We start from the raw sequence: 27,380 nt of genomic DNA, 5'->3' as shown, positions 1-27,380 counted from the left end.
ATGAAACACACACGGCATCAGACACACACAAGCAACGGAGGCCACGCCACCCTCATCCCTGCTCACGCCTACAACCGCTCACGGCTGTGCCCACAGCTCTCCCCCTCCTCAGGACAAGTGACTCAATGGCTCATCTGGCACGAGGCGGCCTGAGCCTGTGTCTGCCTGGACAGGGCGCAAGACCCCTGGGGCAGTCTAAGGGAAAGGGCCCATTGGAGGGACCCTCACCCATCATTCCCAGACCCCAGTCCCACTGAGGACTCCACTGTCATCGCGGGGGGGTTCTCATCGTGAGTTCTGCCACCACCCTGCCCGGGATGCCAGCAGCCCCTCAACCCACTGGCTCCCAAGCCCCTCACCTTCAGAGCCTTCTCCTCCCTGCACTGCGGGGGTCCTGCCCCAGATGCTGCCACTCTCTACAACTGGCCTCCAACACCCTCCGACAGGCCCTCATCTCATGGCCCAGCTCAGCTGCTCAGGGTGCCCAGCCCACCTCCTGCCCTGCAGCCCCAGGGTCCCCATCTGCTGACCTACCGTCCTCACTGCCCTTGCTATTCAGCTTAGACCCTCACCACTCATACCATCATGCCAAACCCTGAGCTCCTGCCTTGCCTGCAGCAGGCTCTGAATGACCCCATCCCCCACCTTCTCCAAGGCAGCACACGGGGCAGGCAGAAAAACCTGCCAACGCTGGCGAGAGCTCTATGTGTGCCCACGGCTCCCGGGACCATCCACGCTTGTCTGCTGGCCCCTGCTCTCTGCCTGCCAGCCCCCACCACGCCGCCTGACGCAAAACACCTTCCACCACCTCCACACTCCTCAAAACTCCCTTCCTCTCGGCAGATAACCCCATCTCCTACTCTGCAGAGAAAACCAAGGCCTCCAGACAGCAGCTCCTGCATCTCTTGTTACCAAACCCACCACCTGGCCAGCTTTGGCTACGGGTTTCTTCTTCCTCCACCCCAGGAAGGAAGGGAGCACCTTCCTGTCCAAGGCCAGCCTCTCCCCTCGCCTGTGCTCTGCCCACCTTCCCAAGGTGCCAACTATCCTCTTTTCCACACTGTCTACTTGTGGACACAATTCCAAAGACGTTTATGTGTGCTCAAGATTTCCCATGTTAGTCTTCCTACATCCCATCCTTGGCCCCACAGCCTCCCCTACTGCACCAGCTGCGGCGTCCCCTTTCTCAGCTAAGCCTCTGTCTCTACCTCCGTGTCTCCCACGCACGCCTCCTGGGGCTCCAGTTGGCTTAAGCCCCTCACGCCAGGTCCACCCCTGCATGTTACTACAGCCAGTGGTCACGCTCTGGCCCTGACCCCTCAGCAGCAACATCTGGTCTCCTTTTTGAAACCCTCTTCATCTGACCTCCAAGACACCCCCATCTCCTAGAGTCCCTCCCATCCCTGGTCCTCCTTCTCAGTTGACCTCCAGGCCCAGCTCTGGATCCCGGCCACCCGCCAAGCATCAGCGCCCGGATGGCACACAGCTTCCTGAGCCTGGGGGCCTCGGCACCAGGTGTGCCCCTCGTGCCTGCTTCTGTCTCACTCCCCATCCCAGGGAGTGAGCAGCACCACTCTCCTCCCAGGTCTGCACACCACGTATAAGGCTGCCCCCGAGGCACCCCTCTCCCTTAGCCCAGCCCCACACCTAATCTGTCACGAAGTCTGGCCAGCGGGATCCCAGACAGCTCTCAAAACCACCACGACCCCCACCTCCAGCTCCCCTAAGCCGCCACCACTTGCCTAGACCGACGCACACAGCCTCTCCTGTCTCCAGCGTGCTGTCGGGCTGTCCCTCGATTTTCACCCTCAGCTAGGCTCCTGTTTCTTTAAGCCCTGATGCTGTCATCCGGGGGCTGCTCTGGCCATACCAGCTGGCTGCTCGCCCTGACCACAACCAAGCGCCTTCCTGCTTCAGGGTCTTTGGCACCTGCTGACCCCTGCCTAGGGCTTCCATGTCACCCAAAGAAGCCCCCTCGGCCCCTCAGATCACACAAGCTTCCCGTCTCATCTTCCCTCCACTGTTTGTTTCCTCCACGGCACTTTACACAAATATAATTAAAAGCTCATTTGGGTAATTGTGGGTTTAATGTCTGTCTTCCCCACTAGACGAGGACCCCCGCGGGCAGAGGCCACGTCATGGTTGTGGTACTCCCAGCAGGGCGCACGGGCCCTGGCAGGAGTGTGGCAGGTGCTTGTAGAATGAATCCAGGAACACCAAGTCACACACAGCGCATTCACACAATCCCATGTGACATCAGGGGCCTCACAGGACCATCACATGTCATCACACGTGCTGTCTCAATGCCACGACCCCAACCGGCCACACATACTTGGCCCCATTATCACAGGCAGCCTCACAGATGATAGCTCACTGTGGCCATGTGACTAGAGAGCCCATGGGCTCGCGATCTGTCACTGGGAGGGAGAGGTGCAGAGACCCAGACACCCTGAGACACACTGGTTTGGTCCCGATTCTAAGCACAGTCAATGGGCACACCCAGACCCAGCCACAGTGACAGACATCCTCAGGGGCTACACAGCTGGGTGCTCAGATGTGGACACACTCACGGCATCAGTCTCACGCAGGGACACAGTAGCACACAGCACCCCTAAGTGCGTGCACACACAGCCGCATGCACAGTCCAACACACGAGTGCCACATGGTCCCAATGCGGTCTTATCTCTCCCCTATGCAGCTGGCTCAGTGCGACTGCCTGGCTCATATGGACTCTGGTGGAGGGGGCAGGAGGCAGGAATATGGGTAACAGGGAGATGAGATGTGGGGATACAGGAAGGAAGATGCCGCTGGAGCAGGTGTGAGACACAGCGAGCACGGCGGTCCCTCCATGGAGGGTGGCCGTGGGCTAATGCGACCAGCACAGAGCGGGTGGGGGAGGAGACACAGAACTTACCTGGGCGGGGGCGGGGCTGAGGGAAGGCAGAAAGTGGGCAGGGAGCAGCGAGGGCAGCAGCCGCCTGGATGTAGACTAGAGGGCACTTACCTGTCCCTCACTTGGGATCCAGACTGAGCCCAGGGCCCAGCGGAACTGACCACCCACCTGGGCGAGGGGAAAGGGTGTGTGTGTGTGTGAATCCGTGACCCGCCCAGCTGTAGCAGCCGTGGCTCTGGGAGACACTTACTGGACTGCGCCGTGCGAGCCTCAACAGTCGGGGTGAAGACCCCCACCCCCAGCTCAGAGCGGGCGGCCAGCTGGAAGCGGTACAGTGTGTCGGGCTTCAGGTCCTCTACGGTGTAGGAGGATGTGGGGTCGAAGGTCACCTTGTGCTGGAAGAGCAAAGAGCACTCACTGACCACCCTGACCTCAAAGGTCACTCAGAGGTCACCCCCAACACGGGCTGTGGCTGACCCCTGGGGACCCACTGTAGCTGCAGGGCTGGCTCTCTGCCATGTGGCCCACTCAAGAGCACCTCACTGACCACACGGGCATATGAACACAGACACAGCGGCCTGGGGAACTTGTGGGCTCTGCTGGTGCCACGCAAGCCACTGAGCCGAGGAGACTCAGCACGGACTTAGGAGCTCTGTCCCCAGCACAGGGGTGACGAAGACTACAGAACCACAGAGGCCAGCACGGGTCCCAGGGCCTCAAGGGCTGCGTCCCCACGACTCCAGAATCCGGGAGAGCCTGCCTGGGGGAGCCCAGCACAGACCCCCAGGGGCCGGGAGCAGCCCCCCTCCCTCCACACCGCCGGGTGCGCACCTGCTGGCCCTCGTCCTCTGCCGCCCAGTACACCAGCTCATACTTGACGATCCGCTCCTGAGGGGGCAGCAGCCACGAGAGCTGGATCCTGGTGTCTGAGTCCGCCTCGGCCTGGAAGTCCGCGGGCTGGGCAGGCACTGCAACACCCCAGCCAGGCGCTGTCAGCCCGGCCAATCCCCCAAGGGCAGGGGCCCCCAGAGGAAGGAGCCAGGGCCTCGCCCCACCCCCGCCCCACCTCCCTAGTGGCCGTGTGTGCAGATATGGGCTTTCATCGTCCCAAAGACTGGCCCTCCAACCCCTGGCTCACGGCCTGAGGGAGGGGGCGTACCACCCAGCCTGGCCTGCACCTACCTCCCTGCTGCGTCTTGACCTGGATGGTGGGGCTGGGGGGGCCGTCGCCCACGGCGGTGAAGGCCAGCACGCGCAGGCTGTAGGTGATGCCGGGCAGCAGGCTGCCCACGGTGGTGAGGAGCCCGGCGTCCGTGTTGTGCTTGTGCCAGGCGCTCAGCGGGCGGCGGGAGTCGGGGGTGTAGTAGACGCGGTAGCCCCGCACCAGGCCGTTGGGCTCCTCGGGCGGCTCCCACTGCACCAGCATGGTGCTGGCGCTCAGCATGCGCGCCTGCACACGGCGCGGGGGGCTGGAGGGCGCCTGCTCCCCCGTGCGCGCCCGCACTGCCTCGCTGGGCGGCCCGCGCCCGATGCTGTTCACCGCCAGCACGCGGAAGGCATACTCTGAGAAAGGGCTCAGGCCGCCGATGCTGTAGCGGGTGGTGGCCACGCCGTCCACCTCCTGGAAGGGGCCCTCCGCGCCCGCTGGGCGGTACTGGATGCCATAGTAGGATACGGGCTCCGAGTTCCCGGAGTCCCACGTCAGCGTGACGCTGGTGGCAGTGGTCTCTGTCACCACCAGGTCAACTGGAGGCTTCGGCAGGGCTGGGGACAAAGCGGAAGGCTCAGGGCTGCCTGAGGCCATGCCCCCAGGAGCCGACCCTGCCCTGGGGTTCATCCAGCCAGAGTGTGGTTGGCGACCCTCCCACAGCCCTCCCCCGCAGAGAATCACCCGAAGAGCCCTCGGTGACCACTGAGGTCACCTAGCGGGGGCTGGTGGCCAGGCCCGTCAGTGCCTGCAGGCACCTTGGGTCATTTGGTGTCCACCTAAGTCACTTCTAGGACTGCTTGGACCTCACACCAGCCCTGGTGGCTCATGGAACAAATGGACCCAGAGGTGGCCTGCCTGGGCCCGTGCGGATGGGAGACACACAGGCCTCTGCGGTGCATCTGGGCTAACCCATTGGCAAGTGTGTGTAACAGGGGCGGGGAGAGGGAAGGGATTTCCTCAGGGAATGGTCCTGGATTTGAGAGAGACGGATGGGGCTGCTGGCCCCACAGATACCACGGCTTGGCTCAAAAGGAGGGGAGAAGTCCCAGGTCCACAGCCAATCCCCGAACAACAGGCACTCACAAACTGAGTGCTGATGGTGCGCCAGGCACTGCACTAGGGTTGAGGACACGCTGTCACACGGTCACATCACTGTGCTCATGGGGTTTATACACCGGTGTGAGAGAGAAGCAATCAGCGAGTGATAATCGTGGCTCTGGTATGTGTAATGGCAGCAGAAAGCAGGCTGCTGAGATGGAGAAAAGTCCAGGGCGTCCTTGAATGGGGTGATTGGGGAAAGCATCCCAGGACTGAGACCTGGAGAGCAAGGTGGAGCCAGTGACGGCAAGGGTGGGGTGAGGGCAGGGTGATACTTGGGCCTGTCAGCCTGCTCAGGTCACAGCAGTGAGGATGCTAGTCTTTATCTTAAAAGCAGTCGGAAGCCACCGCAGGGTGTTTCTCCCTCCTATAACATGATGCTGCTCTGCTGAAAAGAGGGCCCACGCTGTAGAATGGGGGGTGTTACCAGAGGGGAGAGTGGAAGCACAGCACCCCGAGGAGTCTGGTCTACCTGCGGCTGTCCCATTGGCTCCGGGCAGAGAGAACCCACCCGCCGTGGCTACTGTTCCCCATCCTTCTTTCTGGTAGGCTGGGAAAGCTGAGGGTCCAGTTCTATGGTTAGAGGGGTGTGTGGTGGATTCAGACCCCCAGGGTTCAAGTCCCTGCTCCATCATTTACTTCCTTGTGACTCTGTGCCTCACTTTCCTAACTTATAAAATGGGAACAACAAGAGAATCTATTTCCCAGGCACCACCTGAACAATATAACCTGTGCTTTCTAACCAGCACGGCATCTGCCCTGCAGGGTCCCAGCACCTGTTAGCTCAAATGATTAAGCCAGCTTCTGACAGAAAACCCTCTGTCCACCACTGAGGGCCAGGAGGACCCCCGGGGCTGGGCACCAGCAGGGTAACAACCCTCAGCCCTGCCCGTCTCCCAGCAGTCATGCCCCCCTCCCCGCCCAGTCCAGGGAAGGCCACGGGCCACGGCCAGCACACCAAAGAGGCTCGCTCACCTTTCACGGTGACCTGGGCCGTGGCCTCGATCATGCCCAGGGAGGAGATGGCCACGCAGGTGTAGTTGGCAGAGCGCACCACGTTGCTGAGCTCCAGCACGTTGCGGCCGACCGGCATCTCGTCCTCCTTGGTGAGCTCTTCCGCCCCCATCATCCACTTCACGTAGGGCATGGGTGCGCCGACAGCGACGCACGTCAGGTTCACGCTGCCGCCTGGCATCACCTCCTGGCTGCTGGGAGGGATGGAGAAACGCGGAGCCACGCGGCGCACTGCGGGAGGAGGGAGAGAGGCGCTCACAGGCCGGGCAGGGCATGTGTGCGGGTGGAAGGGCAGGGGCCCCTCATCCAGGAAGCCCCTCTCGTCAGACCCAAGGTGTGGGGTCCCTGGGCCCCTGCTGAGCCCCACCCATCCTGCTTTGGGGCCAGAATAGCCCCCACTCTCAGGGACTGTCTGGAACACGAGAGATTCTGCAACCAAGCTCCTGTTTTACAGCCTAGGAAACTGGGGCCCAGGATCACAGGGGAATCTGTGCAAGGCCTGTAGGGGCCACATCCCAGGTTGCTCTCCAGTGCCCGCCTCTAGCTGCTCCCACCCCCGCCCCCACCGAGGAGAGTCTCCAGCGGGGCTAGCTGGGGCACTAGTGCGAGAGATCCAGGCACCCTAGGGTGGAGGGTCCTCAGAGCAGGACTGGGGCAGGGCAGAGGGTCAGCCCGGAAGTGATGTGGCCACCTTCTCTGAAGCCAGTGCCTCCACCTCCAGGCCGTGATCCCCGGGGAAGAGATGAGGGCAGCAGCAGGACCACCGCCCAGGACCTCAGCCATGCTCAAGGCAGAGCCTGAGAACCCAAGAGGAGGGGCTGCCTCCAGGAGGGACTGAACAGGGGCCAGAGTTCTGGGCAGGCCAGGGACGTGGTCCGTGGGCAGGATGGGCATGACGATGGCAGTAACATGATGAGGGTGCCAAGCAGACGGCTTCCGGCACCAATGGACAGGGTCTCAAGGGGGAGGGTGGCTGTGCCTGGCCACAACCTCCAACCTTGGGCTCCCCGGGAAAGAAGCTGTTCTGTGCTTCTCAGTTCAAGGTGCAGCCTGGAGCCCCCACCCCGCCTGCCAAAGTCTCGAGCTTGGTAAAGACATTCGGAACATGCAGAAGGAGGGAAGGCAAGCAAAACCTAGCCATGGGCAGACATGCTTGGCATGCAGACAGGGCATGCAATTGGTGGGCAGAGGCTGGGGTGTGTCCTTCCTGGGCACTCCTACACGCAGGGCTGAAGAAGGCAGGCAGCGAGGCTAAGATTAGACCCAGAGGGGATCACTCAGGGTGCAGGTCTCTGAGGGTCCTTGCTGGGGAGCCCAGGCATGCAAAGGACCCATGGTGCTACATCGGGAACACCTCCACCACAGATGCCAGACTGCTGCTCGCTCAGCCCAAAAGCACGGAATCAGAGCTGGAAGTAACTGCAGACACCACCTGGTCCAACCTGTGATCTCACTACACAGAGGTCAAAGCTGCAACCCCAGACCAGACATCCAGTGAATCACCAGGTCCTGCTAACGCACCACCTAAAATAGCTTTCCAACACTCTCACTTCTTGCCAAGTCCACAGGTGAATGCCACCTCCAAAGTCCAAGCCATGGTCCTTCCCTGGATTGCTGTGCTGTGTTCTCCGTGGCCCCTCCTGCCCTGGCCATTCCCCGACCTGGTCACTGGCCCTCCACAAACAGCCGGCACAAATCCTTTATCTGTTCACATTACCTGCCCTGTTAAAAACTCTCGCATGGAGCTTTGAATGACTCCTCAGCCCTCGCTTTACTCAGCCTCGACTGTACCCACGCTGCCTCCCTCCGAAGCCTCCAGGCAGAGCCAAAGTACTGCCAGAGCCACGGCCAGCGCCAGGGGCCGAGTCTACCTCCCCTGGTGCCCCATGCTCGCTGGGGTGTCAGCGTGCCTCCTCCCCATCTTTTTAGAAGAACCACCTCAGCCCCCATTTTTGGTTCATGGGCTATGCGACCCACATGTGGCTCAAGAGATAGAACCTTTGGCCTTTTGTGAAAACTAGTAAGACACATGGCTTTTCTTCTCCGCTTTTGGTCTCTAACCTGGGGGGTGGGAGGCGGGGGACCACCTTTCACAGTACTCGAAAGGACCTGCTTAAGAACAAAGGAGCTACTGAGGAGAGCAGAGGTGGAGACAGAGACAGACGAATGCCTGGCCAAATACTGTTTAAACACCTGGATCCAGCCCTGCCTGACGCCAATCTACTTCCATACTTTCAGTTTTGGAAGACAAGGGGTTCCGTGTTTGGCGTTAAGCTGATAGAAGCTGGGCGTCTGCACTGGGTGCACCAGCACCGTTCAGGCAGAGCAGTGCGGTGTGGCAGGGGCAAAGGTGGGCCCCGGGGGGCACGGCTGGCAGGAGAAAGCCACAACAAAGAGCTTCCTTTGAGTACTCCCCACAAACAGCAAAAGGTGAGGCTGGGAGGCTGGGACATGGTGCAGGCACTCCCCGGGCTTTGGTGCTGAACCTGGGCATAGGTCATGAGGAGCGGCATGCCCACTGGAGGAGATGTAGCCTGGCTAAAGCAAAAAGGATCACTAACTGACCAACTCTCTCCATGCCTCTCCTCTCTGCCAGTGGCTGCCCCATCTCCTCCTTGTTCACAGGCATCCAAATGGGTCTGGGGGGGAAGAGAACCAAGAGAATCACTCTCGGGCACCCCCTCTGGGCTGCAGGTTTCCACGCTGTGGATGCAGGCATCTCCCAGTTAAAGAGGTGAGAACCAACAGCTGATACTCAGGGACGTGTTTATAACACATACTGGGAGCAGGTCTGTGGGATGAGAAGCTAAGGCCCCTTTGAGCCCTGGCTCACAAGGTGAAAAGAGAGACCCGGGCGGCTCCATGAAGAAGCTTCTGGGTCTGTGGAGGCTGCCGGGAGAACACTCTCCAGTTGGCATGAGGATAGGCCTCAAGCCTGTGTCAGGGACACACCTGCCAGCTTGATGGTGGTCAGTGGCAGAATCTTGGGACCCAATTGGGTCCCTCGACATGAGAACAAAGAGCCCCAGGGGAAGGAAGTAGGTTGTTGGTGGATAAACCTTAGGTCTCAACCTAAGCTGTGAAGAAAACTGACCAGGCTTTACCTCAAACAGTCCCGGAAGACAAGGTCTTCTCGCCACTGCCAGGAAATAAGGGCCCTTGGGGAACTAACATTGAGAAGGGTTTGTTTTTATTTTTAATTTCCCCCCTTCCAGATGCAAGTGGAAGGGAGAACCCCAGGGGCTAAGGATGAGTGAGAGGTCAGAGGTGAGCTTTAGGATCACTCCTAGCACCAGGGCAGGGCCTCAAGCCCAGGGACTCCTGGACAGTACGCTCCAGCAGGGCACCTCCCTTCATAGGCCTGCTGGGCTTCAGCCAACACAAACAGCCTGGACAGGTTTCCCGCAGATCAGACTCATCCTCCCCATGGTGTAGGGGCTAGGACCACAGAGAGAAGGTGGGGGTCACAGAGGCAAGTGACCACTTCCTGGGATCCTGAGTATCTGTGGAGTCCTGAATTCTGGATGGTCACCCCCCTGTCCCAAGCGCAGGAGGGGTTGCTGCCTCCCTGCAGCAGTCTCACCGCCACTCGCCCTGCTGTCACTGACACGAGGCCTCCAGAAGGGGCAGGACTCGCCCTGGACTCGGGTCTATTGACAGCAGCAGCAGGGAAGGGAAAACCAGGGCCGGGGAAAAACGCACTTAGGGTCTAATCTTGAGCTCCAACAATGACGGTCTATTACTGTTCCCCGAGCATCCTTACTGCTGACATTTTATAGACAATTTCCAAAACAGGGCCTTGCCATTTCTGGATTATATTTCAGCTGTAACTTTTAAGTCTAATTATTTGAGCTGACAACCCCCTATAACAGGGCGGTGCGGCGCCTGGAGGCATCGGCATTCAGTGGAGTGACAGCCTAATCGCTGGGGGGAGGCAGCCCCGCGATCGGCATTCACGCGCGGAAATTTCTCTGATGAAAATAACACAACATTAAGGAGGGGATAAGGGGCAGGATCCACCGTATCAAGATAAAATAACTCTTTAATAAATAACCTTGTGGCTGCCGCAGAGCAGTAATTAAATGCCGGCGCACTCGGCACACAGTTTTAAGTAAAGCTGGAAAAATGTAAGATGTAATTATCAGCACCAAACAAATTACCAGCACGGCAAATCCCCCCTGGAATATTTAGAAACTCATTTCTGCCTTCCCATTAAATATTTGTGTACATGCCTATTTTTGGTGGAACCATGGAATGGTAAAAGGAGAAGGGACAAGGGACCAGGAGGGTGGGGGAGGGGGGACAGGGGGAGGCAGTGGCAGGCTGGGCTCTCTCTGCTGATGACCGTTTTCTGAACTCGCCCCAGTCAGATTTGCCCGGTCAGCGAAACGGTGTAACTGAAATGCCCTAGAGCTCAGGAGTGCATATGATCATGCTCAGGGCTGGTATCTGAGCCAAGGCTGCAGTCCTCCTCCCGACAGGCTCCTTCTCCTCGTGGAGGAAACCCAAGCCACAAAGAGAACGCACAGGACACCAGGTGGCCCGGGTCTGCTCCCTGGGACTTCGCCCAGTGGACAGGAACGCCTCCTCTAACGGCTCAGACCAAGGGACACAGGAAGGACTGCTGCCTGTGTCCTTGCCCCTCGGCCCCTGCTGCTGGACCGAGGGCGGGGAGTAGGGGCCTGGCCCTGAGGGTGTGAGACTGCTCTGGAATGGGCTGCTGCGAGGTCTCCAGGAAGCCCTCCCCGACCCACGGCCGCGCTAGGGCTGCTGCGAGGCTCACACATGGCTCTAAGCAGCAGTTGACCGCTCGGTCAGATGTGAGCTCCTGGTCGAATGCCCAGCACCCAGTGTGGGGCTGAGGAAATGCCAGCTGTCTGGGAGAAGGTGGGAAGCTTGGACCAGGTGGGAAGGCCCTCATCTGGATCTAGCTGGAGAGGGAAGAGACCAGTCAATGGGACGCTTCCTCAGTGAGCCAAGGTGATGCCACCCACCCTGTGCCCCAGACACTAAGCTCGGTGGGCGCAGCATGGCTGCTGTCTATCCAGCTTCCGGGAGGTGCTCAAGGATAGTACTGACCCTGGAGGACGTTCACCCTGGGCTGCAGGATCTTGAGGGGTGAGCTCATTCTAGACTAGCCTTCCCCTTCATCTTCCCAAAGGTTTCAGCTGAGCTCTAGCAAATGTGGATTTTAAGCAGGGGCGGTGGGGGGAACTGTGGAGGGCCCCACAGGTGCACATAAAGCTCTACAGCTCTTACAGAGCCCACAACCACTTCTGAGCTCCACCTGGAGCAGACAGCTGGCCTGGCCTGGGCACAAAGGCAGGGCCCAGTCTTGTGCCATGCACCGTGCCCACCCAACCTCCCCAGCAGGGGAGCCCAGCTAAGGGGACATGCAGACACGTGGGGTGGTCAGGGACCCAAGCAGCAGAAACATGCAGGGCAGGGGGGCCTGCCCACCCACCCCTGGTCCTGCCCGCCTGCCAGCTCAAACAATGGGAGTGCAGAGCCTGACGGGTGGGCAGGCCTGACTGGGGCGAGCCTGAAGAGCTGACCGAGCCCGCTGGTCCCTACTGACGGGGGCATCCCGTCGATGGGCGAACTGTAGATGGATAAGAAGTGAAAAGGACCAACCTTCTCGCTGATCTGAGAGATGAGAGTTTGGGTTGATGGCAGAGTGCGATGAGGATGAGGAGGGAATAAAAAAAAGACAAGGAGAAACACAGAGAGAGTAAAAACAGGCCAACCTTCATCTGCCCACACAGCACGGAAACGAGACAAGACTCTTGTGCCCCACGCACACGCACGTGCCCACAGGTGCGTGCGGACCACACCGCTCACAAAAGACTCAGGACTCATGGAGGACACGGGTGGACAGGGCTGGGTCCTGCCAGCAGGTGCCAGGCACCAAAGGGCAGGACAGGGAAGGGTGGGAGTGTGGCACAGGCAGGCCCCCATGCCTCACACACACCCCAAGGCTCAGACAGACCCACCGAGCTCAGGGCCCACCCAGCCCACAAACCCACCGAGGCACATGGGCCACTAGAAACCCGCCACCTTGAGGAAGCCCCACGCTGCATGGCCCCAGAGTGTGAGGAAGCTGGTCTGGAGCCTGTGGGGAGAAGCCACGGAGCTGTTGCCCCATTTAGAGACAGCTGTGGCCCAGCGGCCAGGTCCCTGCAGAGAAGTGGGGAAGGGCGGGGGCAAGCAGGCCAGGCTCGGTGGAAAGGGTGGCCCCTCCCTGGTCCCTGGCAGCTGTGTGTCCTAAGAGCTAGACAGGAGAGACGCTGTGGATGGAAGGAGTGAGTGAGTCACTGGGGGAGGTAGTAGGATGGAGAGGTTGGTCCACCAGGCATGCCTGGGCCTGCTAGACCGTGGGTGGAGCTGCAGGCAACTGAGCAAAGTCAGACGAAACTGGGTGGTGCAGCCCCCATGGTGCTTTCCCAGCGGCGGCAGCAGCTACTGACTGCCCAGCACTTCCTGCGTGCCCAGCACCGGGCTGGGAGCTCTGCACGCACAGCCCTATGAAATGCAACCACTGTAGGTCTGAAAGAGGCGGTGGGAGCCCCGAGTCTGCGGGACAGAGGAGGGGTATGAGGCGGACACTGGAGCCAAATCCGAGGAGGAGACGACCTCGGGCCCCGTGGACGTGGCAGAAGAGAGTTAGAGATGGATGGAGACAAGAGCCAGAGTAAGGCTGTCCATCTGCAGAGTGTTCTGTAATGGAGGGGAGGAGGATTCCCCCAAGCGACACCGGGCAAGGTCTGGAGACCCTGTGAGCCGTGACCAGGGGGTGCTATTGTATCCAGTGGGTCGGTAAACACCCCAAAATGCACAGGACAGCCCCACACAGCGAAAGGTTACTTGGCCACAAATGTCAATGGTGCTGAGGTTGAGAAACCCTGAGCTGGTGTCCACACCGACCTCGATGCTAAGGCTGAGCCTAGGGGGGCCTCCCACTGGCCTGGAGGGTGACAGGTGCCCTGTTGACGGAAGGTTTACCGCCGCTCTGCTGGGAAGCAGGTGGGCACAAGCCAGCAGTGGGAGCTTTCTTCATGCGTGCCCACCTCCAAGAGGGGTTCAGGATACAGAGCTGGTGGCCAGCACCACAGAGGCCATCCTAGAAGAGTAAGGGTCTGATGGGGCTCTCAGCACTGCTTGGGGCAGAAAGCAGGGGCTCTGCCAGGACCGTGATGAGGAGCGGGGGGGGACCCCAGATCCCAGGGTCCTAGCAGCACAGCTTAGGGTTCTGTCCTAGGACTACAGGGCAAATCTCTCTCTGCAAAGCAGGGTGGGTATGGATTCAGGTGGGGCCTGGTTATCAGACACGTCCTAGGGACGGACTGAGGGCTGGCCCCACAGGAATGTGTGTGTGCCAGTAAGAGGGAGGGACAACCAAAGTGAGGCTGTCCCTATTTTAGGATTCCTAGCAAGTGGGGCTAGAACTAAAAGAACACCCACATTCCCGGCCCAAAAGGCCTGTGGAAATGGGCCCGGGAAGGCAGCTCAAGAAGACCTGTGGAAGTGGGGGATGGGCCATGGCAGGAACCAGTTAAGAGTGTTGCCTGAGCCCATCACGTGCAACAGTGAAGTTCCCACAGACAAGGAGGTAAGAGTCCCTGGTCAGCGCTCGAGCCACCAGCTACAGCAGCTGAGCTCAGCGCATCCAGAGACCCACTGTCCCGCCTCGGGCTGAGGCCAGCGTGATAGTGACTTCAGAGAGCGCTGCACAGCCAAGACGGTGACAAGGAGCGCAGCCACCCCAGCTCTGGGCCTCTTGCCTCAGTACAGTGCCTGCAGCTCTGCCCGCCCCTCCTCTCCCTGGTGCAGCCACATGCAGTGAAGGACTTCACTGCTGAGGCCTCGAAACTCGACATTCTCGACACAATGGTCTTCTGCAAGAAGTGCTGGGTCAGGCCCACACAGCCGTTGGAACAGTCTGGGTGGAGGAGGGAGGTCTCTGAGGAGGGTCGTTCAGTTGCTCTTCTCAGAGGGGACTCATTAGGACCTTGTGCATTGGTCAGAAGCTCTGCTGGGGGCAGTGGTGGGGGGAGTGAAGTGAAGTGAAGTCGCTCAGTCGTGTCCGACTCTTTGTGACCCCATGGACTGTAGCCTACCAGGCTCCTAGGTCTGTGGGATTCTCCGGGCAAGAGTACTGGAGTGGGTTGCCATTTCCTTCTCCAGGAGATCTTCCCAACCCAGGGATCGAACTCAGGTTTCCCGCATTGCAGGCAGACGGAAGGCTGTGCAATTTATGACATACTCATCTTGGCTATCTGGGTGACCTGCACGCTCCTGGCCTCCATGCCCTGACACTGCTCCTTAAGACAGGCCCTGGGGCAGCTCCAGGTGAACCCTGAAGAGCAGAACACCTGAGAAGGGGACCAATGGGGACCTCCCATCCCATGCCCCCAATTCTGTTGAGGCATCAGCCCCTCTCTGAAGCCCCATTTGCCCATCACCTGTGGCCTCTTGGGATCTTGTGCCCTGACAGCACAGCCCCTTAATAAGCTCACGGTTGATGGCCTAATTCTCTCTGGTCTGCCTGACCACGTGGCCCTGAAAGGTGGGACAGGCCACTGCGTCTGCCCTGCCCTACACTTGACCCGCGTGGACAGGCAGACGACGCCCGCTGTGAAGCTGTACTAAGCACTTAGTGTGATGAAATCATCACTGCAAAGAAGCGGCATCCACTTTCCTTTAGAAATCCCCTGAGGGGAGACGGTTTCACTTTTCATGACGCCCATCTGTGAAGGAGGATTAAGTGGGGGATGGTAGGGGTAGGAGGGGTGCCAAGGGCCCCTCCTGGACACTGTGCACACAAAACCCAGAGTGTTCTCAGGAAGGGGCAGGTGGCCAGCTTTGGTTCCCCTTGGGCTGTGAGCATAACAAGAGACTGGACAGGCCAAAACAGCCCCAGACCCTCTCTGCTGGGCAGCTGGACTTGTGAACACGTGACCCACACAGTCCCAGCGAGAAACACCTCAAATGCACGAGGTGCCCACCTGCAGCGGCTCAAAGCTGCCTGGGCCTGACCCCCCCTACACAAGGGTCCTGGCTGATGACAAAGCACAGCTGGCTCCTCCCCCAGGAAGGCCCAAGGCAAACTTGGTCAGAAGGCAGGTACACCTGGCCTGAAGCCCACCCTGCTGGGCTGGGCAGGACAGACTCAAGGAAGACCAGGCAGGTGTGAATATGTTCACACACACAGTCTGCTCGGAAGGCTCTAGACTCTCGTGGGACTCCAAGCCCATGAGGCAGGACCTATAAGAGATACAAATGCTCCCAAGAGCGGCTGTTCCCAGAGGGCCTGCGGGAGGAAGGCAAAGTCGGGTGGATGTTAGAAGCTTGCCCAGTGGGAGCTGCTGCTGCTACGGCTGCTGCAGAGAGAGGCGAAAAGGAGGAGAGACAAGGCCCATGGCAGCCCGGTGGTCCACACCAAGGTTCTGGGCAGCAAGCCCAGCAGCTGCGGCTCGCTCCATAGAGTCAGGCAGGGCTGGGCACCACCTGAGTCCTTACCTCGCACGTATAGGTTGGCAGGGGCCGAGTAACGAGTGCCTGCAGAGTTGGTCGCCACACACTCGTACTTGCCTTGGTCCGACTCCTCGCTGCTTTCAATCTGCAAGGCACCTGTGGGGACACAGAGACGGCGGTCTGGCCTGGAGCCTGAGGAGGGGTCTTGACAGCACCCGAGGCTCAGGTCGACCAGATGTGGCAGGCATCAGGGCCACACCTGGCGCAGGTGCTGCTTCTGGGAAGCTCTCCCTGACAAGCCCAGAGGCCTCCTGGACGGAACCGAAGGCCATGCTCCAGATAGCAAGCCCGCCCCACTCGCGGTCTAGCCGGGCCTGTGGGCTCAGTCCGGGGCTCCACCCCATCCCCCAGCTCCACCAAGCATCTGCCACACTCTGGCCAATACACAGTACTGGAGCCTGTTTGCTAATGAGCATCCCCAATCAGAGCATCACAGAACCAGGCGTGGGTGGGAGCAGCTTGGAACCCACGAGTGTGCGATGCCCTCCTCGGGCAAGACCTGAGATTCTACCGCCCACCAGAACCCAGAGGAAGGGAGGGCTGGCCCTGCGGGCCTGGTGCCCAACGGCCTCTGTTCACAGCACCCCTCCTCCCACCTCTACCTCCAGCCCCACCAGCCCTACCCATTCCGGCTCCTCTCCTCAGCCTGGCCCCTGCTAAAGTGCTTCGACCCACCGCGGCTCCTGCATAATTCAGGAGGCTAATGGAGGCTGCAGCTCCCACTCGGGCCAGCGCCCTGAGGGGCTGCTCTGGCCGCAGACGGACAGATAGGAGCCAGGGTGGGGGTGGGGGGGTGGGTGCTGAAAATGACCCTCACAGAGGGCGGAGGAAAGGGCTGGCACCAGTCTTGGCAGGTCCAGGTGCCAGGTAGGGGAGGCCAAGGCAAGGGCAAGGTGGGAGACAGGGGCAAAACCAGGCCTTGGCCACCCCCAGCCCGGGCAGCAAGCGCCCGAGAACACTGCTGCTGGAGGGGGTGCACCGGGCGAACCGCCGTGACAGGAACACTCCGAGGCACAAGCAACACCCGCTCCCTGGAACAAGCTGACAGACAATCACACCCACGCAGGACGCTCCAATGGACAGTTAACAACCCCACAGGACACAGCCTGACAGAAACCCCTGCCTACACAGACCTACCCCTCCCGGAGCCCAGGCCGGCTGACGGTCACACCCACACAGGACGCAGACAGAACTGCCTGATCCCGCCTGACCCAATGGGACAGGAGCCACGAGGAGGAGCTCTCGTGGCCCAGGCTCCGGGGGGCAGGGTCCCTCTGCAGGTCTGAGCTGTAACATGTAACAGCCTCTTCACCCTGATACCTCTCTTTCATCACCCAAATGCTGGGCAGCAGGAGCGGCTATGAACACTGGAGGTGCGGAGAGCGATGCTCAGGCTCGACCCCAACGCAGAGGGAGAAAGGGCTGGCCTGCTCTGTGGTCCTGGTCAGCCCTCCCCACCAGCGTCAGGGAGCATGAGGACCCAGGACACATGCCAAACACCCAGCTCCTACTAGAGCAGCCCTGACAGGCACCCAACAGGTCATGTTTATGGGATGGATGGACGCTGTCACAGAAAACGCTCATTCAAGCAGATGGGGGTCAGGCCCCTGGCCAAGGGGAGAGGGGGCTGCATGAAGGTCAGTTCAGCTGAGGGTAGGGGGGGTCGTCCTGGAAGCTGGTGCCACAGGTGAGAGCAGGAAGTGGTACCTGGGTGGGATCCTGGGTGGAGGAGGAGGCTCCCCTGCATTAAGAACCAGGACTGGTCAGGGGACCCCATGCAGACCCTGAGACTACTGCACACAGAAACCTCCAAATCTGGAACCAACACCATGAGCTGGCAGCGGGGGCCTGGCCCCATCTTCTGTTCTGGAAACAGCCTGGCCCTGAACTCTGAGGGTCTAGAGGTGCCCAAGGATACTGAGAGGCGGGGAGAAAACGATGTGAATACCAACACTACAGAAGCCACCGGTTTACAGGATGTCTGCTCTGGGCCAGACCATTCCCAGTTCTCCCCCTCTGCTCTAGCCATCATGCCCCCTGAGGCGCACCCCTGGCCTCAGCCTGAACAGGAGGAAACAGACTTTCGAGAGAGAAACGGAGTTTTCAAAAGACATGAAGTTGAGTCAAACTTGAACATGGCTCTTCGTGGATCTTTGAGTCCAGTCTGGGCTTGGAATCCCAGAATGTAGGGTCCTGCAGCATGAGAGCAGCGGGGTTCACAGCTCAGGGGGTCAGGCTACCCAGGACCCTGCTGATTTCTGTCGGCATTCCAGCTTCTGTGTTAGTCTTAACTGCCTTTCCTTCTTGGTGTTTGCTGGACTGAGAGGTTTACAGGGGGAGCCTCATTCTACCACAGGGCTGGGTGTTGAAGGGGGAGCTAGTAATGACTGAAGGCCCCAAGACCAAGGAGGTTCTTGAGATGGAAGGCAAGCCTTGGTCATGCTCCCCCACCTCATGGGAAGATTCTCCATCTCTGGCCAGCCTTGAAGACCAGGGCCTGGCTTCCCTGCAGGAGCCAGCAGAGGCCCTTCTGTCTGCGGGGCTGGCCTAGAAGGCCTGGTCAGTGGGCTTGCAGCCCCAAGGCGGGGATGAGCCGAGTTATGTCCACAATCCAGACTTGGAATGGATGAGTCACAGGAGGGGATGGCTGAGAGTGGATGTGTGTGGTGGCCGGTGGTGCTGAGGGGCCGGAGCTGGAGATGAGGAGGCTGGAGAGGTGGGGATGGGGGAGGTGACAACGGGACGGGACGGGATGGAGTGGTGGTGACGGCGTGGCGAGGCGTGGCGTGGCAGATGCACGGACAGCATTCTTACCTCTGATTGGTGAACCACCTGGCGAGGTAATTTGAATGCAAATAAGATCAGAAAGAAGCATTAGTACAAAAGGAAGGAAAGCCACAAAAAGCCAAATCAGATAAAATAAAACGCGAAGAGGGCCTTAATAAATACACGGAGAAACTGAGGTCTGGCTAAGGCCGCTGCAGGTGGTATGTGAGCAAGCGCCAGCTGCGTGGAGGCGAAGCTGTGTTCCCCAGGTCACTGGCATGGCTCTGAGGAGGGGGGCAACTGAGGCTATGTCAGCAGGGCTGGGGGGTGACAGGAATCAGGACGGTGAGGCAGGGCTCCTGAAGACCCCACTGGCTGAGGTCAATGGAGGGGGAAGGTGAAGAGAAGAGGCGATAACCCCACCCTGCAGGGACCCCTAAGTGCACAAGATTGAGTAGGATTTCAAAACAGAGGACTTACCCAAAGCAAAGCATTTAAGCAGACAGAAGAAAGGGCTAGAGGGCTCACTTCAGGCCACTACCAGACCAGCCCCCTACAAACACACACACCAGCCCCCTCCTCACCATCGGGTGGCAGATCCCTGTGAGGTCACTCAACCCTGCTAAACAGAGTGACTGCAGAGTACCCCAACCTGGCTGGTGAGAGGCAGAGGCCATTCCTCGCATCCCTTTGCCTGCTCATTGCCTTGTAACCTTGGGAATCAGCAGCCTAGAGGGCCAGACGCTCACCCTGCAAATGCCCGGTACGGGGCTATTATCAGGTCTGGACTGGCTCCCTCCCCAACAGCAGCCCCTCTCTCCGGCTGCCCCATCCAGAGGAGTGGGGGCCTATGGGCAGGTCCAGGTCAGCGCTGTCCACCCTGCCCCTCTCTGCCCACTCCTGGGGAGGGCAGTGTGCTGGAGACAAACACTGATTACAGCTCATTGACCCCGACAACACCCACTGAGGAGGAATTATCCATCTCGGCAAGAATGAGGAAATAGAGGCGGAGGAACATCAAGTGCTCGAAGCCCCAGGTCACACAGCTTATGAGGTGGCAGGAACCAACCAGGGCTGGCTCACAGCCTTCCCACTGGACCAGGCTGCCTCCTGCAGACACACAGGCTAGAGAGAAGGCACAGGCGGCGCTGGGCCCTGGGCAGTGAGTGAGGCGCACAGGGAGAATCATCTTCCTGGTGATTCTCCAGGCGTGGTCCACGGACCCGCAAGGTCCCTGAGGCCCTTTCAGGGGTCTTCAAGGTCAAAGCCGTTTTCACACTACTGAGAAGCTTTTGGTCTTTTTCACTCCTGTTCTCTCATAAACAGACAACGGAGTCTCCTGGAGGCATCAGGATGTGATATCACAACAGACCAAAGACAGAAGCAGACAGGAGGATCCAGCTGCCTTCTATTAAGCCCTAAATTAAAGAGATTTGTAAAAGTGTAAAACAGGGCTGCTCTTCTCCCTGAATGCTTTTGTTTCACAAAATATAATTATTTTCCATTAAAAAATGTTGTTTATGTTAACACATAATGGGTTTCTAAATTATTTTAAAGTGGATTAATAAATATTTAAAATCTTCTTGGTCTTAACATCTAATATGGCAAATACTGATAAATAATCCACACAAACAAAAGCTCTTGGAGATCCTCTGATATTTACAACCAGGGGTCCTGAGACCACAATGTCCACAGGCTGGTCTACTCCTACACTGCAGGTCTGCAATGAGAGGGGGAGGGGTGGCCACCTAAATGCTCCAGGCCTGGGACCCCTAGCTCTGGCCTCAGTAATTCCAAAACCTAACCTGCTGTGTGACAAGACTCTGGGCCTCTCTGGAAAGTCATTTCCCCACCAAACTGAAAGAATTTGTCTTTTCCATTTTCCATGATGGGTGTGGGAGACTGAAGGGTCCCTCAGATCCACACTGCCCCTGAGGGGTGCCAGAGTGTTCGGATAAAAGGGACTGTTGCTGACAGCAGGCCCTCCTGGCAGACCAGCTGGTGCTAGGATGGAATGGGGGCTGCAGCCCTCAGGCCCACCAGAGCTCCATCTGTCTGGGCCAGTGGGCCTCTTTCTGCAGCCAGATGCTGGCATCCAGGCTCAGGTGTCTGGGTGAGCAGCAGACAGTGTGGGCAAGTGGTCCTCCACGGTGATGGGGATGGTGGCATATACACGCAGGCCGTGGGATGAGCGGAGCCCAGGAGACGTCCCACAGTGATCCTTCCGGGCTTGGCAGAGTGTGGGGCCCACAGCAGTGGTTTGGGCCTGGTGGTCAGCCCCGTCTTGGCTCCAGTGATGCTGCCCACTCCTGACAGACTTCCACTATCCCTGAGTTTGTGCCCGTTCCTCTGGGGCCCACACTGGGTCTCAAATTCAAATCCTTCAAGAGGCACAGGCTGTGGCAGCAGGTGACGTCACTTTGGAGAAGAAAGCGCCTGTTGAGCAGGGGTCGAGCCTGGGCCGCGCACACACACTTGTCTCGTGCTTTTGCTCCCGGGGGCCACGCCCTGGTGCCACGTGCTGCGGCTCAGTCTGCAGACACCTGAGGAGTGCTGGGTACGGTCGGGGAGGGCCTGAGGTTCGGAGAAGACAAGGCTGTGGTGCTCTGGGGCCCTAGCAGGGCCTAGCCTCTCCCCAGGCCCCAGGTTAGTCGGATGCAATAGTAGAAAGCCCTAGATGCAGTCCCAGGGGAGGTCCCCAGCCTCAGATCTCCACATGACCCTGGGTGGGTGACTCCCTAACTCGCCTGTAAAGCAGGCCTGATAATCACTAACTGCCCTGCTTCTCATGGTTGCAAGAGAATCAAGCGCAACCAAAGGCAGGAAAGCACTTTGTAAACGGTTGGTGATGCATAAACTGTGAGGTCCCTGTAAAAGCTGAGCACTCAGGGCTATTCCACTCCGTCAGGGACGCCCCTGTCAGATGTGCCTGGCACAGTTCCACACCCTTCTCAACGGTACAGGCCAGGGGCAGCAGCTACTGGGTCAAGGGTCAGGACCAGGGTCAGGCAGTGATGGAAAGAGTCTGGTTACTGAGCAAGTGGGATGACTGAGGCCCCTCAGATGCCATCCCAGAAGCTGGATCCTGGGCCACTACCCTTAGGTCACCGCTTTCAGGTGGCAGGAAAGGTCAAACAAGAAAGGTTTCCCTGGACCTGAAAAGCAGGTCTGCAAGGACAGGGCCCAAAGGTCATCAGTAAATCATTTATCCTCAGAGCTCAGAGATATCTGTCCTATAGCTGGGCTTGTGCTGGTCACCTGCCAGGCCCTTGCAGGCAGGAGCCAACCCCAGGCCCTCCCTGCAGAACACCCAGCCTAAGTGACCAGAGCTGGAGCCAGATGGTGACAAGACACAGCAAGGGAAGTCCTGAAGGAGTGGGCCTCAGGCAGAGAAGGGGGGCTTCATGTTCTAGCGAATGTGAGTAGAGGGTCAGGATGTGCTTGGGGGGCTCGGTACAAATTGGGGAGTGACTGGAGCTACAAAGAGCCCCATTCACAGAACCCTCATCACGGGCCAGTTAACTACAGCTCTCACCGCCAGTGCCTCACTTAATTCTCACTGTAACTCCTTTTTAAAGATGAGAAACTGAAGCTCAAAGTTAATAACTTCAGTCAGGCCAAGAAGCTAGTGGGTGAAGCCAGGACCCAATGAGAAGAAGCTAGAGACATGAGCTGGGGAAGAGTGAGAAGGGCTGTGTGTGCCTGTTCAGGAGTGTGCACGTGACCACGGAGGCAGCTAGATGCCACTGAGGCCGTCAGAGCACACGGGGCACAAACAGGAAACTCTGCCAGTCCTGCAGGATGGATTCAAGGGGAGAGCTGGGAGAGCAGTGTTCAGTGACCTGGGATACAGGAGGAGAAAAGAGGACCAACGTGAAAGCCATGTGGGCGACCAATCAAGAGGGTTAGGGAGCCCCTTACATGGAGCAGGAGTTGGGGTGTGTCCTAAGTTCCGGGTTAGAGCGGCTGCCACCCACAGAGGCAGGGTCAGCGGAAGCAGGGTGCCACGGTTCGGAAAGGAGTTACCACCCTTCACGGTCAGGGTAACACCCAGAAGCCAGAGGGCTTTCTTAGTCTAGGACTCCAGCAGGATGTTTGGGTTAGAACGACAGAACAGGGACTCGCAGGCGTGGAGACAGATGGAACCTGAAGCTGCAGGAGTGGGCGAGCCGGCCGGGGGAAGAGCTCTGTCTATGGGGCAAAAGCAGGGCCACGCGCTCCCTGCCTGGAGGAATGAGCAGACCAGGCTGCCGAGCAGAGAAGGGTCGCTCGGAAAAGAGGAAAGCCGGGGCAACCGGGGAGTGAGTGGGTTGAGAGGGAGGCAAGGTGGCTGCTGAGAGGTCGAGGAGGCCAGTGAGCTGCATGCCACGCGCGAGCTGACTCACGGGGCTGTGAATGGGTGGCACCAGGCCCGGCACACAGCAGGCGCCACATAAATACTCAACAAACGGAACACGCGAGATGGCATGCCTTCCCAGAACTGCTGCCACAGACAGTGCCGTGCCGGGTGGAGGCCAGGCCTGGGGGGAGGACCATCTGGCTGCTTGGGGAGCCTCCCTGGGGGCTGCGGGGACAGCAGAGGAGCCGAACCGTGGCGGCCGCTGTGCCACGCTGGGCAGCGGCCGCGAACGCTGGAGGCCTGTTTCCTGCCTTGATTATGGCTGTTTTAATTAACTGCGCTACAGCTGCCTCCATCTTGTTGAGTTTTAATTAAATTAAATGAGCTAACACTTCGTAGGCTGTCTCAGGCGGCCGCGGCTGGGACCAGAATCCTGCCCCTGCTGGGTGGTTCATCCCTTCCTCCTCCCCTGGGCACCATGGGGGTGTCCACCTGGCGGAAGCTGGTGCGGAGGGGCTGGCACCCCAGAGAGCGACAGGACACTTCTGTAGCTGGCAAGGCCCTGAGAGGGGTTAGGGTTATGACCTCCTTTGTGGTGCTGACACCACGGCTGATGGGTATAGTTGGTGCTGGCCATCCGGCCCGAGCCTAGCACCCCACAGCTGGCAGGAGGGCTCCTGGACTGAGGTTGGCCAGCCCAGCCCGCACTGGCCTCAGATGCAGAGCTACAGCCAAGCTGATTCCAAGGCTCCCTTCCCGCAAAAACGGAATCAATTATCCTGGCGGGAGCCTCGCAGGCAGATCGATCGACGGGGTGACACCGCCCGCCCAGCTTCAAGGCAGCATCCTTGCTCACAGGGCTCCAAGCTGGCTCGACTGGGACATCCAGAGGAGACAGGTGGCCCTGGTGGCCGCAGGATGGCTGGACATCCCCCTGGCTGCAAGCCTCTGAGGTCCAGCCTTTGGAAGCCTGATGAATCAGACATCTTTGGCCTCTTTCCCTGCCGTCTGGAGAAGCACAGAGAAGCACTGTCCGGGCCCCTCTCTCAGGCCGGGCGCCAGGGAAGGCGGAGGATGAATGCTCACAGAGCACCTTCGCAGAGCCCAACACAGGCTGGGAAAGACACTCATGCCTCCAGGCGTAGAGGCGGACTGTAGTCTGGAGTCGGACAGTCCCGGGAAGGTGAAAGAATCGCTGATGAGCAGCTCTCGCTGCCAAGCTCTCTTCCTGGGCAGGTCAGGTGGGCCTACAGCAGTATCTGGCCCACCCACCAGGTGCCCTCTGCTCAGCACTGGAAGGTCAACCCAGGCCAAGGCCCCCCGTAGCTCCCAGGCCCAAGAGGGAAGCGCTGGGGTCTGGCCCAGCGCCTTTCCTGAAGTCTGCACGGCCCCTCAACCCTTGTCCTCTGCTCACCTGAACGCAGTTGCTTGATGCGGCCGTTGCTCGCGGCTGGGTCCACAGGGAGAAAGTCCTTGAACCAAGAGATCTCAGGGTCTGGATCCCCGCCTGCTGCGCACAGCATGGTGGCCGTGCGGGCCTTCTCCACCACCTTCAGCTGAGGCCCCATGTCGATGGAGGGGAACCCATCGGGCAGCTGTTCCGCTGCAGACAGAGAGCAAACGTTTATGTTAGGGCTGGCACTGCCTGCCTGATGGGACCGTCATGATTCCCAGGGTAGCTGTGACCCTTGGCTCCTCCCTTCTCTGCATTCTAAGTATGAACCCTGCCCTGACGTGAGGAACTGGAGTCTGGAGCCCCACTACCCAGCTGTGCCCTTCACAGGGTCAGCGAGCTGCCAGGGAACCCACCCTGTCCTGTCTTGGAGTTTACAGGTCTGAGAAGTAGGCCTCTGACTGCAGACATGAGCCCTTACCTCTCCAGGCCCTGGGAAAATGAGTTTTGAGCCTCTCCTGGCCACAGAAGAAAGTGCTTTGTGGACAGTGGGCTGTAGGGGGCCCGTGGCTCCCACAGTGGCATCACCAGCCACAGTTCAGCCCAGAGGCTCCCTGTGCCATCCAGTCCCCACCCTCCTGTGTGCATGGGTAGTGTCCTTTCTGCTGCCTGCATCCAGCCTTCAGCTCCACCACGGGGCAGAGCCCCATGTCACTGCCTGGGTTCTGGCCCTGATTCTGGGCACCCCTTGCCTTACCAATGACCCATCTTCGATCCCTGGTCCCCACCCTGAACCTCCTTCCTTACTCAGTCCTGACCCTGGAGGCCATGGTCAGGCCTGGGGACCCAGGTCTGAGCATGTGGAGGTTGAAGAGATTAAAAAGAGGGGAAAAAAAAAAAAAAGTGCTGTGAGGACATCAAAAGTCGATGAGGGAGACAAAACTCCTTGGCTGCTTTCTCCCAGCTTGCCAGTGGTTGGGGGCTCACAGAGGAGGCATGTCCACAGGAGCAACAGGCATGGACCGCAGCAGTACACCCCTCCTCTCACTGCACATGGACTCCTGCAACAGCCCTGAGGGACCCAGACAGGGGCAAGGCTGCCCACTCCCCACCCTCGGGAGCACATGGGGCTGAACACAGACTTTGGACAAGTGCAGACCAGGTGGAGCTCCTGCCTCCATCACTAACTAGCTCTGCAACCTGGGAGTGTTACTAATCCTCTCCGTTTATCCATTTTTATCTATTAACAAGGTTCAAGTGCCCTCCTTATAAAGTCGTCGTGAAAACTACATCTAATGATGCACATAAGGTGCTGGAAAGTATTGGACAAAGAATCTGAACCCAAGGACTGCTGACATTATTATAATAGCAAGGGCTGGGCCACCAGGGCAGGCAAGTACCAAGACTTGGGCCTGGGGCCCCCTTCCTGTCCTGGTCTGGTGAGAGGCTCCCCCTGCTAGGAGCAAACCACACAGTGAGTGTGGCGGTTTGGCAGAGCCTCTCCACCAGCGTGGATGCCAGGCTGCATACCCAGTGGGGGAATGGGAACCCTGTCCTTTGTCAGTTTCTTGATAGAGGAGTGGGGCCCCGTGGTCGGGGAGGCCAGCACCACACCCATCTCCCTCCCGCAGGCCCAGCTCGAGGGTGTGGGGATATTTGCTGAGGTCAGCTCCCATACCAGGGAAAAGGCAAGTGGCATCCTCAGAAAGGAGGAAGGTAGAGGCTGGCAGGGCTGGTCCCCTCAGAGACCCAGAAGAAGTGACTGGTGGGCAGGCAGGAGAGAAAGCTGGAGGAGCCCCAGCAGGCAAGGGCAAGACATTTCTCAGCTGCCACACCCCAGGGGGCACTCTGCCAAGGCTCCAGCTGCCTAAGCATCCCTAAGGGACTGTGGCCCTGTCGGGAGAAGGGGCGGGGATCAGTAGGAGTCACCTCCCCAGCTTCTCTAGGTAGCTGGCAGAACACCTCCCCACCTGCAGCCCTATAAATTCCAGACGTGAACCCAGCGTCTGTTTGGCTGTAAATATGATCCCACAGCATCCTGACTTTTAGCTCTGATTTTTAAAAGGAAAATGTTAACCGCGGCAAGAAAAGGGAGGACGGAAATGAACGCAGAACTGGGGATGCGCCAAGCAGGGAAACAGCTTCCTTTGGTCCTGCCGCCACTAGCTTTTCCAGGAAGGCCCAGGCAGGGCTCCGTCCATTTCCACCCTTCCTGGACTCCCAACAGCCAGGGGCCACTCAGGGCTGCTGGAGCCATCCCAGCCCACTGGGGCACCAGTCTAGCTATTTCCAGGCCTCAATTCTACCTGCTCAGCCCTCCTGAGCAGTGGAGGGGGAAGCGGGGGCACGGCCTGCCAGAGTTAGGGCCCAGGAGTCAGCGGGCCTCCATCTCTACCCACAAGGTGCTGATCAAGGAGAAGGGAAGTACATACATCTGCAGCCCTGTGTCCTGGGAATGTATTCTGAATTCCTAACACAGGGAAAGTCTTTGGGATCGTGCCAAATTAAGGACAATTAATTTTCCTCCCTTAATTATCGTGCCCTCAATGGCTCCGTCCTTGGCTCAGATCATCCCTCAGGCATCGCCGCCAGAGCCTAAAACCGGCATGTGTGAAGAGTCCATAAAACAGCAGGACCCAAAAGCCAGTCCCTTGTGCCAACTAGGCTTCCAGACACAAGTCGGAAGGCTGCAGTTCTGCACCTTGGTGGGGGGAGCGTGTCTCACAGGAGGACTCCAGCCCTTCAGGAATGACCTGCTGTTGGCTCTTCCTTCCACACTCACTTGCTGCAGCACCCCCACCCCTAGGCACATTCAAATATAGCCAAGGACAGCAGCCGCTTACTGATGCCTGTGTCCGTCTGGCCAAGCTGAGTCCTGGGCAGGCTGGTGTAAACCGACCCACCATCAGACTGTCACGTTTATCCTCTTCACATAACCCCTGTACCCTGAACTGCAGGAGCTTGGGGTCACTGTACCCTGAACCACTCATGCTAAGGACCAGGGCAAATTCCTCAGGCTGGCATCATATGATCACTCCAAACCCATCAACAACGGGGAAAACAAGGCCCAGGTAGAGCGATAAAGGTCAGGTTTATGGAGCACTTCCTAGTTCCAGGTAATGCGTTAAAATGC

At 59.0% G+C, this 27,380-nt stretch overlaps 1 protein-coding gene across 5 annotated transcripts in view; it reads right to left on the bottom strand.

Annotated features, from left to right (window-relative positions):
- The window catches only part of PTPRF (protein tyrosine phosphatase receptor type F), an 84,438-nt gene that overhangs the window by 24,510 nt on the left and 32,548 nt on the right, over positions 1-27,380 (bottom strand). For all 5 annotated transcript variants that reach the window (XM_069588938.1, XM_069588940.1, XM_069588936.1 and 2 more), the window contains 6 exons: positions 24,269-24,457; positions 15,735-15,845; positions 6,177-6,446; positions 4,076-4,657; positions 3,725-3,861; positions 3,144-3,288 (listed from right to left, as the gene is read on the bottom strand). In XM_069588938.1, coding sequence (XP_069445039.1) covers positions 3,144-3,288; positions 3,725-3,861; positions 4,076-4,657; positions 6,177-6,446; positions 15,735-15,845; positions 24,269-24,457 — 1,434 coding nt within the window. The remainder of the gene's footprint in view (positions 1-3,143; positions 3,289-3,724; positions 3,862-4,075; positions 4,658-6,176; positions 6,447-15,734; positions 15,846-24,268; positions 24,458-27,380) is intronic.

Source organism: Ovis canadensis, chromosome 1, assembly GCF_042477335.2.
Source record: "Ovis canadensis isolate MfBH-ARS-UI-01 breed Bighorn chromosome 1, ARS-UI_OviCan_v2, whole genome shotgun sequence".
In the NCBI taxonomy this organism is placed as follows: domain Eukaryota; kingdom Metazoa; phylum Chordata; class Mammalia; order Artiodactyla; family Bovidae; genus Ovis; species Ovis canadensis.
Note: the sequence above shows the minus strand (reverse complement) of the source record. Positions and strands in the feature narration are given on the sequence as shown.